The sequence below is a fragment of the Colletotrichum chrysophilum genome (genome assembly GCF_026319265.1).
Source record: "Colletotrichum chrysophilum strain AFK26 chromosome Unknown scaffold_26, whole genome shotgun sequence".
NCBI lineage: Eukaryota > Fungi > Ascomycota > Sordariomycetes > Glomerellales > Glomerellaceae > Colletotrichum > Colletotrichum chrysophilum.
In genome coordinates this window covers 351,643-367,859 of record NW_026517313.1, presented here as the reverse complement: position 1 = coordinate 367,859, position 16,217 = coordinate 351,643, and the positions used below count along the sequence as shown (strand labels likewise).

At 55.0% G+C, this 16,217-nt stretch overlaps 3 protein-coding genes and 1 non-coding gene across 4 annotated transcripts; 2 read left to right on the top strand and 2 right to left on the bottom strand.

Annotated features, from left to right (window-relative positions):
- Positions 1-1,151: 1,151 nt before the first annotated feature.
- Positions 1,152-7,903, top strand: COL26b_004386 (uncharacterized protein; the record flags this gene model as incomplete). Its single annotated transcript, XM_053177263.1, has 2 exons — positions 1,152-5,322; positions 5,448-7,903. The coding sequence occupies 2 exons, from the start codon at positions 1,152-1,154 to the stop codon at positions 7,901-7,903; spliced, it is 6,627 nt and encodes a 2,208-aa protein (XP_053038859.1).
- A 1,217-nt stretch (positions 7,904-9,120) lies between these two features.
- Positions 9,121-10,995, bottom strand: COL26b_004385 (uncharacterized protein; the record flags this gene model as incomplete). Its single annotated transcript, XM_053177262.1, has 4 exons — positions 9,121-9,191; positions 9,244-10,699; positions 10,765-10,865; positions 10,950-10,995. 4 exons carry the CDS (start codon positions 10,993-10,995, stop codon positions 9,121-9,123), a joined length of 1,674 nt encoding a protein of 557 aa, XP_053038858.1.
- A 2,119-nt stretch (positions 10,996-13,114) lies between these two features.
- COL26b_004384 lies at positions 13,115-13,244 on the top strand. The gene has a single exon. It is a non-coding gene; the product is annotated as a tRNA-Gly (tRNA).
- Positions 13,245-14,275: 1,031 nt separating this feature from the next.
- On the bottom strand, positions 14,276-15,757 carry COL26b_004383 (uncharacterized protein; the record flags this gene model as incomplete). The annotated part of the gene is made up of 5 exons (XM_053177261.1): positions 14,276-14,349; positions 14,427-15,065; positions 15,172-15,398; positions 15,454-15,620; positions 15,683-15,757. 5 exons carry the CDS (start codon positions 15,755-15,757, stop codon positions 14,276-14,278), a joined length of 1,182 nt encoding a protein of 393 aa, XP_053038857.1.
- Between the last annotated feature and the right edge of the window lie 460 nt (positions 15,758-16,217).

The following is a 16,217-nucleotide window of genomic DNA, read 5'->3' as shown; positions in this document are numbered from 1 at the left end:
CTACTTACTTATTAGGTACCTAGGTAGGGACAAGTGAAGCGGCCGGCGACCTGGACTTCTGAGGTATTACTATTTCGCCCTGTGGCACCTCTCCTCCGTCATTCTTTCATTCCATTCCCGTCCCTCACCTCCCTCCCAGGACCCTGGCGCCATGCTGCGCTGCGCGTAGCGGCCCCCGTCCCTTTTTTTGCCAGCCGAGCCGATCTCCCCCCAGCCCGCGCATTTACGGATAATTCCACCACCTCAGTCACAATCACAAACAACTTTACTAACTTGCGCAACCTCTGTTCCAGTCTCACTTCGCTCCGGTCATACGAATCCCTGAGACCGCACATCTGCAGACTCTCCCCTCGCACAACCAACCCGTCTTCCGTTTCATCGCTGCGATTGCCTGCCTCATACTTCCGCGTGCGCAAACCGCTGCCCCTCACCGATACCCCTCCAACGAAAACGAAACGACGACAGCGACCACCTTCCCACGTGCCCATCTTCATCTTCATCGATTCCTCCAAAAGCCGGCTCAGCTTCCATGATTTTTCGCACAGGAAGCTGCACCACGAGCAACAATTCCCAACATGGCTGCGGCCACGGTTTCGGCGTCCTTTCCAGGAAACTGGGCAAACGACGCCCATTGTTGGAGAACAACACAGCACTCGAGGACTAGCTGGGATGAAGAAGATGTACGCGTTCGCTTGCGCATCATCGCCTGCGCATGGGAAACCGCCTGGCAAAAACCACAGGTATGACCCGAATCATTTTCGTCCTTCGTCATTGTTTTTGCTCCAAATTTGTGGGCGACGGCGTCGTTCCAGCGCCGACGCCTCCAAAGTTCGGTTTAAACCCAACGGCTACCAGCGCCGTAGCCGTTTGGAGAAACTTACGAGTCCAACGGGGGAATCGGAGAGGGGAGGGGGGGGCTGCTCAGCGCATGCCGCCTTACCCCCCCTTCCCGCATTCCACTAACACGCCTCAGTCATCAGATGAACATGTAGACTAAGCTGATCCGCTGACATTCCTAGACCTCATCCTATCGCCGAACCATCAGAATCAACACCAGCACCTCGAGCCCGCTGAAAGTACCAGATTACGGTCCGCGATGGTCACGACATGTAAACCCACCATCCGAAGCATCTGAATCATCAGAACAAGTCATGGACCCGACGGGCTCTGGCGGATTCGCAAACCGACAACCCTCAGACTTCTCATTCTTCGTCCGACCTCAAGCCTCGAGCACAGACATACGGGAGCGGCGCGGCAAGGATTCCATCTTTCGAGATCCGACGCACGATTTCCTCATCGACTTTGGTTCGGAGGAAGGTTTCATGCAGGCGGCAAAGAAGAAAAAGAAGGCCCCTGCCAAGGCTCCGACGAACAATAGTAATGATGACGACGCTAAGAAGGACGATGAAGGCGCCGGAGACGGAGGTGACCAGGGAGGCGAAGCGCCCAAGGACGATGGTGGTGCGGCTGGCGATGGCGACGGCGGTGACAAGGACAAGGACAAGCCAACACCGCCTGCCGAAGAACCGCCCCCAGAAGACGACGGTTGGGGTTTTGCGGCCACAAAGACCAAGAAGAAAACCAAGAAGGGCATTGCCGATGATGCCCCGTCGATTCCCATGGACTCCTTCCAAGACATCAAACTAGACGATCACGGAGGTGGCGGCAACGGCGGCGGACTTGATCTAAATTTTGGTACAACGAACAGTAATACCAACAGCAACAGCAATAGCAACGGCAACGGCAACGGCAACAAACCAGGAGGTCTTGGCGGCTTGGGTGTTGGTGGAGGACTGGGTACGTGGGGCGCCGGACTTGCCAGCTCTTGGGGTCTGAATTGGGGGAGTAAAAGCCCGGTTTCAGCGGTCTCTACTGAAAAGGAAGACGCAAACCCTTGGGGCCTCAGCACTGCAAAACCAAAGAAGAAGCTGAATAGTCTGGGATTCAGTTTTGGCGACGAGAAGGCCGAGCCCGAGCCAACACCTCCCCCGCCTGCCCCCGAACCTGAGAGGAAGGAGGAGGAGGACCCATGGGGCTCTTTTGCGACTTCTAAGAAGGATAAGAAGACGAAGAAGAAGACCAATATCTGGGATCCTTTACCAGAAGAAAAGAAGGAAGAACCACCAGCCGACGATCCATGGGGATGGGGCACTACAGGTAAGAAGAAGGGCAAGGCCGACCCGGAGCCACCAAAGGAACCAGAACCAGAACCAGAGCCAGAGAAGAAGGACGACCCTTGGGCACTTTCAACTCCTCTTTCCAAGACGGAAAAGAAGAAGAAGAAGAAAGGCCTACTTCTTGACCCAGAACCGGAACCGGTTCCGGATCCTCCCAAGCAAGATGACATATGGGACTCCTGGGGCATGAATAATAAAAAGGCAAAGGAGGAGCCTGAACCACCACAGTTCATCCCTGAACCTGCTCCAGATCCTCCTCCAGCGGCGGCAGCTGACCCATGGAGCTGGGGGACGCCACCAAGCAAGACGGACAAAAAGAAGAAGAAGAAAGGTCTGCTTGCTGAGCCAGAGCCCGAACCAGAGCCCGAACCAGAGCCAGAGCCAGAACCGGTACCGGAGCCCGAGCCAGAACCTCCAAAGGTGGAAGAAGACCCATTTGCTGGCTTATCAAAAACGCAGAAGAAGAAGAAGAAGGCCGAGATGGCGGCAGCAGCACTGGCCGCGGAACAAGCCGCTGCTGACGCCGCCGAGGCCGAGGCTGCGAAAGAACCAGATCCAATTCCGGAACCGGAGCCGGAGCCAGCGCCGGAACCCGACCCAGTTGATGATACCGGATGGGGCATCGCCACAAAGAGCAAGAAAAAGAAGAAAGGGAAGAGTGAACCTGAGCCCGAACCCGAACCCTTGCCTCCACCACCACCTCCAGCTCCTGAGCCCGAGCCAGAACCGGAGAAGAAAAACGATCCCTGGAGTTTCGCGAGCTTGTCAAAGACCGACAAAAAGAAGAAGAAGGGCCTTCTTGCCGAGCCGGAACCCCCTCCAGAGCCTGAACCGGAGCCTGAACCGGAACCTGTGCCTGAGCCTGAACCAGAGCCGGAGAAGAAGGACGACCCTTGGAGCTTCGCTGGGTTATCTAAGACTGATAAGAAGAAGAAGAAAAAGGGACTTCTTGCCGATCCAGAGCCGCCAAAGGAACCGGAACCTGAGCCTGAACCCGAGCCTGAACCCGAGCCCGAACCCGAAAAACCAGCAGAAGACGACTTCTGGGCTAGCATAACCACCAAGAAAGACAAGAAGAAGAAGAAGGGCAAGCTTGCGGAACCTGAACCGGAACCTGTTCCCGAGCCAGCTCCTGACCCACCTACTCCTGAACCAGAGGCAGAGCCGGAGCCGGAGCCAGAGCCCGCTGTTGAGGACGACTGGGGCTTTGGCCTTTCTAAGAAGGATAAGAAAAAGAAGAAAGCTGCAGAAGCTGAGGCAGAGCCCGAGTCAGCCAAGAGCGAGAAGAAGGACGATGACGATTTCTTCACCGGTCTTGACTCTAAGAAGGACAAGAAGAAGAAGAAAGAGGCCGAGGAAAAAGCGTCAGACTCCTGGGGCATCTGGGGCTCTTCTAAGAAAGATAAGGAAAAGGAAAAGGAGAAGGATAAAGAGAAAGAGAAGGATAAAGAGAAGAAGAAGAAGAGCAAAGAAGTTACACCCGCAGAAGAGCCTCCGGCCGAGGATGACTGGGCCGATTGGGGCCAGAAGAAGGACAAAAAGAAGAAGAAGAAGGACGATGCCATGGCCCTGGTTCAACTTGAGGAAGACGAGCCAACCCCCGCAGAAGAGGCACCTCCTGCTGTTCCCGATGTTTCTGATCCGCTCGAAGACACTGGTGGCGACGGCTTCTTCAGCTCTTGGATGACTGGTGGTAAGAAAGACAAGAAGAAGAAGGGTGACGCTGAAATCGAGGCCTCCATGAAACCGGACGCTATTGAGGAGCCGGTGGACGATATCTGGGGCACGTCGTCCAAGAAGAAGAAGAAGAAGGACAAGTCTAACAACGAGCCCGTGGAAGTCATGGACGAAGAGCCAAGCCTGGATTTTATGCAGCCAGATTCCGTCGAGGAAACCAAGGATAAAGGCGACGACGATGACTGGGCCGCCTGGGGTTCCTCGAAGAAGAAGAACAAGAACCGTAAGGACAGACTTGCCGACCCTCCACCGCCAGCTCCTACCCCTCCCACAATGGACCTGACTGAGCCTGAAGCAGAACCAGAACCAGACAAATCCAGCTTCTGGGGTGACTTGACTTCATCCAAGTCCAAGTCTAAGGACAAAGAAAAGGACAAGGACAAGGAGAAGCCCAAGAAAGAGCCCAAGCTGAGCGAGAAGGAGCTGAAGAAGCTTGAAAAGGAGAAGAAGAAGGCCGAGAAGGAGGAGGCCGCGCGGAAGGCGAGAGAAGAGGAAGAAGCCGCCGAGCAAGCCGCCAGGGAAGAGGAGGAGCGCCTTGCTCAAGAAGCGGAAGAGGCCGCCGCTGCCGAAGCTGCCGAGAAAGCCCGGATTGAGGAAGAAGAAGCTGCCGAGAAAGCTCGCATTGAGGAGGAGGAAGCCGAGAAAGCTGCGGCGGAGGCGGCAAGGATCGCCGAAGAAGAAGACCTTTTTGCGGCTCTGGAGGCTAAGAAGCTCAAAAAGGGCAAATTGACGAAAAAAGATCAAGCAGCCTACGATCGGTTGAAGGAGGCCATCGACCAACGGAATGCGGACCAAGCGGCCGCGGAAGCGGAAGCTGCAGCTGCCGCAGAAGCTGAAGAGGCTGCCCGCATCGAGGAGGAAGAGCGCCTAGCTCAAGAGGCTGAAGAGCAAGCCGCCAGGGAGGCCGAGGAAGCCGCGGCTAAGGAGGCCGAGGAAGAGGCAGCCCGAGAGCGAGAGGAGGCCGAGGAAGCGGCCAAGAAGTCCAAGAAGAGTTCCAAGTCGGAGAAGGAATCCAAGTCCAAGTCCAAGTCTAGGGAAAAGGAGAAGGAGAAAGAGAGGGAGAGGGAGAGGGAAAGGGAGAAAGAGAAAGAGAGGGAAAAGAAGGATAAGAAGGACAAAAAGAAGGATAAGAAAGACAAGAAGGATAAGGACAAGGAAAAGGCAAAGGTAGAAGAAGAGGAAGTTGAGCAGGAGGAGGAGGAGCCTGAAGATGTCATCGACGACATCGACAAGGACGACGAGCTTGGCGACATTGAACTCACCGAGGAGCAAGTGGAGGAGCTTCTGGCCGATGCCGAACCCGCTTCACCACCTCCGCCTCCGGTATCACCGCCAATTCTGCAACCCAAGGCTGCCTTCGATGCCTTCAGTTTCTGGGGACTTGGCGGCAAGAAAGCGTCCAAAAATGGTAAGTGGCCTCAGGCAACCCCCAATTTCCCCTTCACACCACTCCAGCACACCACCAAGCCTCATCGAGACTATTGAAATGAGATGCATCCCACCGTGTTACAGTGCTGACTCCTCTTTGTTTAGAAGGTGCGAGCAACGATTGGAATGACAACAACACGTCTTCCGCCATAAGCAACGACGCCTCGACCTGGATGCAACCGTCTACGGCTCGTAAGGCTAAGGGAAGCAAGATCGCTGACAGATTGAAAGCATTCGAAGCCAAACCGCCATCGCCGCCGCCAGAAGAACCAGAGGACGAGCCGGAACCAATTGTCGAAGAAGAGCCTGAGCCGGAGCCGGAGCCGGAACCAGAGCCGGAACCCGAACCAGAACCGGAGCCAGTCCCTCCGCCTCCGCTGACGAAGGAGGAAAGAAAGCGACTGAGGAAGGAGAAGAAGCGCCTCGAAGCTGAAGCAGCAGCCGCACCACCACCTCCGCCGCCGCCGCCGCCTGAACCTGAACCAGATCCTGAAGCTGAGGAACCGGTCGTAGTTGACGCTGACGCTGACGAGAACAAGTCCTCAGAACCTCCTGGCGCGTTTCCTGCCGAAGAGGACGAGAACGAAATCATTGAGGTAATTGAGGCGCCGCCTGTGGAGAAGAAAAAGAAGAAGAAGAAGAACAAGGACAAGTACCTTCTCGCCGAGGATATACCCCCGCCTCCGGCGCCGCCACCTCCTCCTGCAGTGCCCGAAGCGCCTCCTGTCGACGAGCCGGAAGAGCCTCAAGATCCTGAAGTGGTTGAAGACCCCGAAGTGGAAGAGCCTGAAGAACAGCCTCCTGCCGAGGAGATCGAGGTTGTTTCTCCTCCTGAGCCAAAATCTTCCAGGAAAGACCGAACCAAGATTAGCCGCGAGGGTTCCGGTTCGTGGGGCACGTGGGCGGCTTCCAACTCTCGTGACAAGGACGGAGACCGGGACCGAGATCGTGATCGTGATCGTGACCGTGACCGTGATCGCGACAGGGAAAGGAAGTCCAAGTCCGAGAGGCGGGAGAGAAAACACGCTTCTGCGGAAAAACAGGGGACCAAGAGCTCTTCCAAGGGCTCGAGCTCCGATAAGGCCGACCGTTCCGTCGAAGCGCCGGCGCCAGCACGGCCGAAGCTGACGTCCATGTTTAGCACGCCACCCATTTCTCGCTCAACCTCCACTCGGGATCGGCGGCTTGGGTCCGGACATCCGTCGCGTCGACACTCGGTTGATGCCAGTGGCTTGATGTCCCCGCCTCCAGAGGAAGCGCCCCCGATGTCCTCCAAGGCGGCCAAAGTGCTCGGCGTCGATAAATCCAGCAGTCGGCGTCGCAGGCGCGACGAAGACGTTGTCATGATGGGAGCAAATGGGGATGGGGAAGACATCAGCCCCCCAAAGTCCTCCCGCCGACGTCAAAGATATCCTGATGATTTCGCGACGCCCGATGTTCCTGAGCCGCCACCCATGAAGCGATCCAGCTCAAGTGCCAAGAAGGGCCTTGGTGGTCTGTTCGGCCTAAGAACACCCAAGCCGGACCGCCCAGAGCCACCGCGCAGGCGACATACATATGCAACCGACGATGACACCAGACGGCAGCACCGCCGCAAGGGGTCCGCTGCTGACGCTGAAGAGGCGGAAGCCGTAGCAATGACGGACATGGACCAGGAGGCGCGTCGCGCTGCTCGTCGCGCCCGCCGTGCCGCACGGGAAGCTGAGGCTGCTGGTATTGTCGAGCAAGATGAGGATGAGGCTCGACGTGCCAAAGACGAGGCAAGACGTGAGCGTCGTCGTCGGCGAGAAGAAGATGACGCGGAAGCTCGCCGCCGCGATGAAAAGGAAGCCAGACGCGCAGAGCGCCGCGCAGCACGCCAGCGCGAAGAGGAAGAGCGCAGAGCTGCGGATGACCGCGAGGCTGAGCGAGCTGAGCGACGACGTCGTCGCAAAGAACGTGAGGCTGCCGCCGCTGCAGAGGCAGACGCGGAGGCCAGGAGAGCGGCCCGAGAAGAACGCCGCCGTGCCCGCGAGGAGCGCGACGCGGCAGCGATCGACGAAGACGAGGCCCGAAGAATCAGGCGGGAAGAACGACGTGCTGCTCGCGCCGCCGCGGAGACGGATGGCGAAGAAGTCCGCCATCGCGGTAGTCGCAGGCGGTCCACCCGAGAATCCGGTGACGAAGGCCTCGCCTCGTCCCGCCATAGATACAGGCGTGACGAGGAAATGAAGCCCGCCTGGCCTCATTCCGGTACCTCATCGTGGGTCAAGGAGCATACCGATGCAGGCCCTCCCCCGGAAGACGGTGGTCAGGCGGAGGCCATCCCGATGACAGAGGACGAGATGCGCCGCGAGCGACGAGAACGCCGTCGTCGGGCCCGGTACGAAGAAGGTACCGCCGACGAGGCTGACGATCGCCGCCGCAAAGCCCGTCGTGAAGAGCGTGAGCGGCGATATGCTGGCGGCGGCGGCAGCGGCGGTGCCGGCGGCGGCTCCGAAGGTAGTGATGAGCGCCGTCGGCAGGCCATGTTCTCCGATGCCACGCCCCGCAGCAGTTGGTGGCGGAAGTGGACTGGATGATACGACATGTCTGTATGAATGGATGTTACCGAGTGACGAAAGCGTGCGATGTGTTTTATTTTGATTTTGATTTTGACTCTTGTCTTGATTTTTTCTGCTATTTATCTTCAGTATATTTCTTCCCACGACATCAGCGACACATACCCCCAATCCATCTTACCAAGAAACGGCCAAATTATTGTTGCGACGCCTTTTTCTAAGCGTGTGAGAAAGAACCAAAAACCATGAAACATATACTGTCGGATTGTATCATCTCCTTGGGATCGGAAGTTCAGTGCATTGCTTGCGGAGGCTCAGGATTACTAGCATACGGACCTTGAAGGAGGCCAAAGGAGTAGGGAATTTGCAGATACACATACACTCTCTCTGTCAACACTACACACACAGCGCGTGCGCACACACCCAACATAGCGTAGCATAGTTATACCCGGGGAAACGTGTGAGAAATATTTTTTTTTCCTTTTCAGCGGATCTGCTGCTATTCTCCATTGCCCAAGAGTAAGGCGCGAGCTCCGTCATCACATGTGATTAGCTGCCTTCGTTGTATGTCGTGGATTTGTGTGACTGGACGGAATTGGGGACTGTGCAGAGATGGGCATGTGGATTGGAGGGGCGCTGGCCCGCGCTGGTGGAGAGGGGAGAAGAGAGGGGATTCATAGGCCGAGCAAGACATGCCACTGCGGAATCTGATTGATGCTCTGTGTTTTGTGAGGGGTTGAGGAAACATCCAGTGTGGTGTGGCGGATGGTCAGCCTCTGCGGCACGGAGCGGACCTTGTTTCTGGATGGAGGGGCCAGGATAGGGATGGGCTTGGTCAGGTACGAATAGCTCTCGAAGCTCCAAATCAGATCCACTCCCGCTTGCTACTGCCATACATGCACGAAGAGACCAACCGACCGGCCGTCCTTGAGGGAGACCCTCCGTGATGGTTCTGCCCGGGACGAACCTGTCGGTGGCTGGCTCTTGGTGATTCCATACTCTTGCTCATACAAAACAGGCCTAGCTATAGCATATTGAAGTAAATTAGAGAAACTAGCATTACTATGGTACTAATGTACGGTCTCTGGTCAACGCGCGAAGGCGTGAAGCTATCTTAGGTGACGGGTAGATGCGTGTGCCAAAGCACTAACTAAACAACGCCCTGTCTTGGGCAGAGAGTGCCCCATTTGTGAATAAATATGTAGAAGTAGATCAATCTCAGGAAATTGCCCGGCTTTTCAGCGAAGGCCAGTCAACTTGAGCAGGTCGTGTTGGTGGAAGTAGGCACGAACACGCTTTCCATAAATATCTGCATCCTCGTCAGTTCATGGTTTAAAAGGTTGGGCTAAGATGGCACTTACACATTGGAATGCTCGTTGCGCAGACGACAACCTGCACGCTGGCAATAGCGATCATCGTGCGCTTGGTGCCACCGGCAATGATCCAGTCGTAGGCGCTGTATGTCAGTCCAAAGCTGAAGATGTTCTTGAAGATAATCATGCAAGTGAAGCCTTCGATGGCGAGATCACGGTAGGCGTCAACAATGTAGAGGGAGCTGGCCACAGCGCCAATTACCATGCCAGCGACCTCAAAACCGAAGAAGACAAGAGGAATGCTGTAGTGGAATTCCTTGCTGATAAGTCCTGCAGAGGTGATACCGAAGCCGTACAGGCCGATGCCCCCAATGATGAACATTGGGAGCACCATGACGATGCGAAACTCCGGCTCGTAGATGCCATTGTTGCGCCGAGTCATGAACTTGGCGCTCCAGTCGGAAAAGACACCTGCGATAATGAATCCCACGAGAGCTCCGATGAAAGCACCCACATAGGCGTAACCGGCGTACACCTCATTCCAGTAGTAAGGGGGTCCGAGGAAAATGGCGGCAACGATGACTCCGATGAAGACCGTCCAACCGATCATGGTTCCCTGAACGAGGCAGCCCCAGAGGAACGCTGGCTGAGCGAACAGTGGAAACGGGCGCAAAAGCAATTTCCAGTAGCTTTCATCAGTTTTGCGGCCATCAAAGAGACTGAGCGATTGCATAAATGTCTTCTCGGGAATGTCTGCGCCATAGTTGGAGGCCATGCCAGGCACAAGCGTCGTCGTATCGGCAGAATTCTTATCATGACCGTGGTTCATATCCAGATTCTTCATCTCGTGGTCACTGGTGTTGGCTACCATGTCGGTGTTGAGAGCAGCGTCGCGACGATAGGCCGTCTCGGGGCACAGGAAGAAGACGGCAGGCAGCATGATGGCGCAGAAGATGGCTTCCAGGTAGAAGGTCCACCACCAGCCGATGCTGTGGGTAATTTTCCCAACGACGATGGGTGTGAAGAAGGCACCGCCGAAAACGGCCAAGTTGGTGAAGGCCATGCGCGAGCCACGCTGATGTACGAAGTACAAATCACCGACAGCAGCGTTGACAAGGGTCTCGAACGGAGCACAGCCGATGCCCTGGACGACACGGGCGCCAAGGAGAGAGTTGTAGTTGGTGCCGACAGCGCCGGCCCAGGCGGACGACCCGATGAGGATGCATATTCCCAGGATGAAAAGATGGCGCTTCCCCCATACACGTCCTGAGGGCACGAAGAAGATAGCAGCGGCGCCTACTCCAAGGAGGAAGTAGCCCGTCAATAGCGCGATGGACGTGAAGCTCTTGCGGAAGAGGAGCGCGATGGTAACGGTGTTTGCAGCGAGAATAGGACCCAGAGCCGTGGCAAAGATGGCGGTTATGGACAGAACAAAGGTGATGAGGTCACGCTTCCAGAGTGGCCAATTGAGGGGGTCGTTCGGGTCGTCGGAGGGCTGGGGAATCTGGAGGGGAGGGCTGTCAGCGGGGGGTGGCGGGTCGCGATGTGGTCCCTGAAGTAGTAGCTCACCAAAATAATGGGAACATCTCCGCTGTTATCGACCTTCAATCCGTGATGAGCGTTGGTCGCAGCCTGTGGGCGGTCGGGGTCGTCGAAGTAGCGCGTCGTGCCTTTTGAGCGGATTGACAGCGTCAGTTTTGGGATGACAGGAGGACAGAGCGGGTGGTTGAAGCACAAATTGGAGTTGGACTCACCTGGAACATGGTCCAGGGACTTTGATTCTAAAACGCCGAGACCCATGGTCGCATAAGTTGTTCTTCAAAGCGCGTTCAGCTGAGTAAAGGAGTCGCGGGCTCACGACATGTTCGGGTCAAAAGTGCAGGTCGGAGCACGAGGCGGCCGAAAGATGTAGTTCTTAGGATGGGCCGGGAGACGGGACGTTGATGGACAGCGCTTGCCGTCGACGGCACCTCCCGTGCTGCGTCCTAAGGTAAGATGAGCGGGCGACGCAAAAAGGCTATTCTCAACACCAAAAAGGTTAGGAGCCATTCCGACACCTTACTCGGGACCTTGTTCAGTGTGTGGTGCGACCCTGGGACGACGAAAGTGGGCCTCGAGGTTCACCTCACGGTGCTGTCGCCGCCGTCCTGCAGGGCCTGGACGGACGGCATTCAGCGGGTGTTCCACTGTTTGCTCGGCACCTGCGGCTTGGAAGTGCTGGGATTCTCCGCAGGGCCCGCAAAATCTTGTGGCTCATCAAACCTTATTCAGCAAACCTTTGGGCTGTCTGTGACAGGGAAGCCAGCTTGGTTGATTGGGTGACTAAGCTTGTTGAAGGTTCCACAGCGAACAATGGTGGTGTCTACCACCAAGGAAATAAGAACTTGAAAAACGGCCAAACTTACCTGTTGGTGATGTTATGGCCGTCTCAAGCAGCTGATCCATCCCATCTCATCCCATCCTTCTGTTGTTAGAATCAACCTTAACAACTCCCCCATCCTCCACGTTAATTCCGCTCCTAAGTCCAAGCATCAGAGTTCCGGAGGTGGAGTCAATAGAAACTTCCCGTGCACATTCCCAAAACATGCATCCCACCATTATCATCTTACACGAAGCCGTGAACTCTAGCCGCAATTGTTACTAATCGTTGACTGTCGCCATTTCTATCATGATCTGTGTGGCACACCTCCTTGAGCTTGTTCGACGTGCACGTGAGCACAATCCCCTCTGCTGACCAGCATCTCCCCTTCTTCCAACGAACCTCGCCGTTGGAGTTCCTGGCGGCAGGCACGAGCGCCGCTAGCACGGTAAAGTGTCCAAGTAGGGTCCCACGACATGCAGATAGGCTTCTGATGTGCAAGGATGCCGCTTCCGAAAGAGGTAATTGGCCGATTCCTTGTGTCCTTAGGCTTGAAATGGGTCGTCTAAGCCTCATCGGTATCGCGATTCTTCAACTTCACGTCGGAGGAGCTGCCCGCCTCTGATGAAAAAAACGGTCATAACGGCACCCAAGCCCGAATTGCGCGTCTTTCCCCTTTTTTCAACTACATCAACCCGCCGGCCCGCTGTCCATCTGTTTCACCGCGAGTTTCGTTCAAAAAGAAGCAACTGTTGATGCAAAACTCGCCAGCTTGCACAAACCAGACCTGCGGCCTTTATTGTTGATGCTTTGTGCGGTTCGTCGTTTTTGACAGTCAACATACCCGACGATGATGACCTGCACAAATCAGCAGGCGCAGTGTCCCCATTCAAAACGTCCTTTGAAGTTGGCAAACCCGAAAGCTGGCCATCTAAGCATAATCCATTTTCGTCTTCAATTAATATTTCTCGTGAAACGCGAGGATCGTTTTTCATAGTATTTCTTGTATGCCAATCCGACCGTACGAATTCAAACCCGAACCTCCGAATCGATATCAGAATACTGGGATTCCTCCCAGGTAACTTCGAGAAACTGTTTCGAGGTCTAAGGAGCCCAATGTGCTGGCACAGCGACGCTTGTAATACGAGGGCGCTATGCATCCTGTTATATTCGCCTAACAGACTGCATGCAGGCTTCACCATTTGTTTGCTGTAATTTTTACAGCTGTCGGTTCAGCTTTGGCGTAGACCGCTATTACGGCCAGCGGATAGGCATGGATCGTTACGAATATTCTGGTGGAAAAGAGGTGGGAGATTAAGCAAACAATTCGAGGCAACAAGGATGGCAATTGGTGATGGCAATGGCTCTTTCTGGGGAGACTGCATAGGTCCTTGCCTACTCGGGCAAAAGCCTGCTTGCAAACGGAGCGAAAATGGAAAGAACGACGCGTCACGTCCCGTCACGAAAAGCCCTGCTTCTGGCCGACATGGGCATCCCGCGTCCTTCGTAAGGCAGCATTCACTCGCAGAATCTCACCAGCAAACAAACAATGAACTCGAGGCGTGGTTGGAGTAGTGGTTAACTCGTTGCCCTCCCACTTCTGTTGACAGGCAGAAAGTAGGTTGATATCTTCTCGATTTTGGGAACTTCGCTAACCCAAACAGCACTGGTTCGAACCCGGTGCCGCGCATCAATTCTTTTTTTGCGACCGCCCGGCTCTCCGTCGGTCAATACGAATCAATCCCCCAGCCCTTTCTGTGCTTTCGCAGTGTCCAATAGTCTGGTCAATGCACACCTCTCCGAACAATCCATTATTTTCGCTCGTCTGTCACTCCACGGCAGAGAGTAGGCTCTCGCTCGTCGTCGAGGACAATCAGAAAAAAAGGCAAATGGTATCCGTTTTCTCTCACTGACTTTCGGTTTGACATACGACTACAGACCACGTTTGCCGGGTCGGAGGCACCCTGAGAGAAGCTCAACGTCCACATCCGAGACAGAGTTCAGCCCTTTTGCCAGAATCTATACAGTCGATTATAGGACGCTGCGAGCTGTAGTCTGGCCGTCGATTGGCTGGACAAGTCTTTACAGACTAGTTTTGCCAGTTGGTTGGCAAGCGCAGCTAGGATAGGGTGATTTCAGTGGCGAATCATGCAGGAAGCTCGCGGGTGACGCAACTTTGCTAACGCTGTCTTTCCCCTCAGACGACGTTTGACAAATTAATGGCAATACCGAAGCACCTATCCAAACGCAAAATCCGAGCGGGCACGAAGATGACTCGAGGATCATGACCGCGAAAAAATAAACGGGCCGACAAGAGCAGATTGGCAACGGCGACCGACGGGATACTATAAACCCTCCACGCGCGACGTTTACGACAAGCTCAAAGCGCCCCCATCGAGAACCCCAGCAGTCCGATTACCGATAATGTGTAGAGGAACAGCAACGAGACAAAAAATGGCACAGAAACAATCAATGCGGAGTGCAAAGATCTGGCTTTCGTTTGACGAGGGAAGTGTTTCTTGACAACGGAAGGGGGAACGCAGAAGCTGCTTTGTACCGAAACAGGTACGCAGACTCACGATTCTTTCGTGCGAATTTCTCAATGTTACGGAGCTATACAGCAAGACAGTGCACTACGGTTGGAGCACGTTCTCATTTTTGAAACATATCTAGAAGAGTGAGGGGTCTCCGAGACTGAGATGTCCCCCGTTGAAGAAGTTATCAATCATCTCCAAAGAGAATGACCCATCGAATTCCGGCACCATTGTCGTGCCACTGAACGAGGATGGATGATCCTGTTGTGGGTGCGGCGGTGGCTGTTGCTGCTGTCCTCTTGCGTCTTGATGATGCTGTCCCCAAGCCGCCGGCGTACCACCAGCAGCTACCTGTTGCTCCCTAAGGCTGCTCGGCGACGCCATGGCGATCCTGTGCGGCGCGCGGTTGTCCGTGACGATGGCTGTTGTGGGCGTAGCCGCCGCCGCCGCCACGCTTGCTACATTCGGACCGCCCGTCCCCTCGACCCGCGCGGTGACCTTCTTCAAAGCTCTCTCCAACCCGAATTGAATCGCAGACGGCGAGCTGGCCGACCACACTGAATTCTGCTTCTGCGCCGCCTTCAGCAATTGCAGCACTTCATGGCTGCCGCCGTTATTGCCACTGTCTACGCCGCCATAAGGCGGCTTTTGCTCATATTTGGAGATAATCAGCATGGCGTACGCGACACAGAGCCGATGGAACTCAGGCAGCTCCTCTGCCCGAGTGGATGGCATCTCCACGAACGCCCTCACCACCTCTGTCGCGAAGCCGCATACCCGAGCATGCGCCAAGTCGTGGAGCTCTGGGTTCTGATGAGCAGGCGGCTCCTGACGCACGGCATCAGCTGGCTGTAACCTTGGCGAGCTTGACAGGGAGTCGTCGTCCGAAGAGGCCTGGTCGTGCTCAAGTGAGCGTCGGGCGAGAATTAGCCACGCGATGGAATGGCTTATCCTCAATGTCGAGGCCGCGGGTAGTTCTGGGATATCACAATATTAGTGATCGACATTGACAATTGTCTTCCTAATTATGTTCATAGCCCAAAGTGGAAGCCGGGTATTGAAATCGTCGACTTGGATACTCACCAAACAAATAGTTCCACCTCAATTTCCACGCCGCAAGTTCTTCACATTCCCCGTCGGCACCGAGGTACGAGCGCTGCGAAAATTTGTCCTGCAGGATAAGGTACAATGTGATCTCCGCATACATCATGGCGTCGCGCATGGTCACCTCTTCAAAGTTGAGGAGGAGCTTGCATTGTGCCAAGTACGCAGAAGGCACGGTCGCTGGCCTACCTGTAGTAGCCGCCCAACTAAAGAATGCAAGTCAGTAGTCTGTCGAGACTTGATGTTGTAGAACAAACTGACTGAAGGTTAACTAGGCATGTATTGGCCCAAAGTCGTACGACTCTCTGGTCATCCTCTGTCGAAGTCCTCGCCTTTGTTCTCATCAGAATTTCTGAGAAGTTGATGCTCAGCATCGCCTGCTGAGCGCAATGCCCACTCAACAGCCAACTGTCGACATACTCGGGGCTCTGTAGCATTGTGTCAGCCTCATATTGCTGGAGCGTAGAGTTGGCTTTGTTTAATCACGTACCGATGGCGAACATGCCCACAGACTCATGATGAGAATACCCATCAACTCCTCCAGCGGCAACGGGCTCGCAATCATGAGCTGGCCAAGTTGCAACCGCACATGTTCGAACACGCGTCGATGCAAAACTGAAGAGCTGTGCTCGGAAAATCTCATTGCATGCAGGCAACATGCGTCATGCAAAAATGGCGACGCATGTCTGAGATCCCTATTCCTCGGGGCCAGGTCGATCTCGCTATTTAGCAGCAAGGTGTTTTTTCTTCGACGGACAAATCTGTTTGCTGCGTTAGAGAAACCCAAAAAGAAAAAAAAAACATGATGCCAACTCGTTAACGCCTTCCCGTCACACCTAGGCATTGTTCAAGAACAAAGCCGCCGCTCTTCCTTTCTTCTTGGCCCCCCACAATTCTTTTTCTCGGACCCTGGTACTTATACGACTTTTGTATAGGGGAAAACACTTACTCCAAGACTAAGTCGCGAGCCGTCTTCTCGCTCAGTATTCCCAGAGAAACGAGGTCAGCCTGAACATCAAATGTTC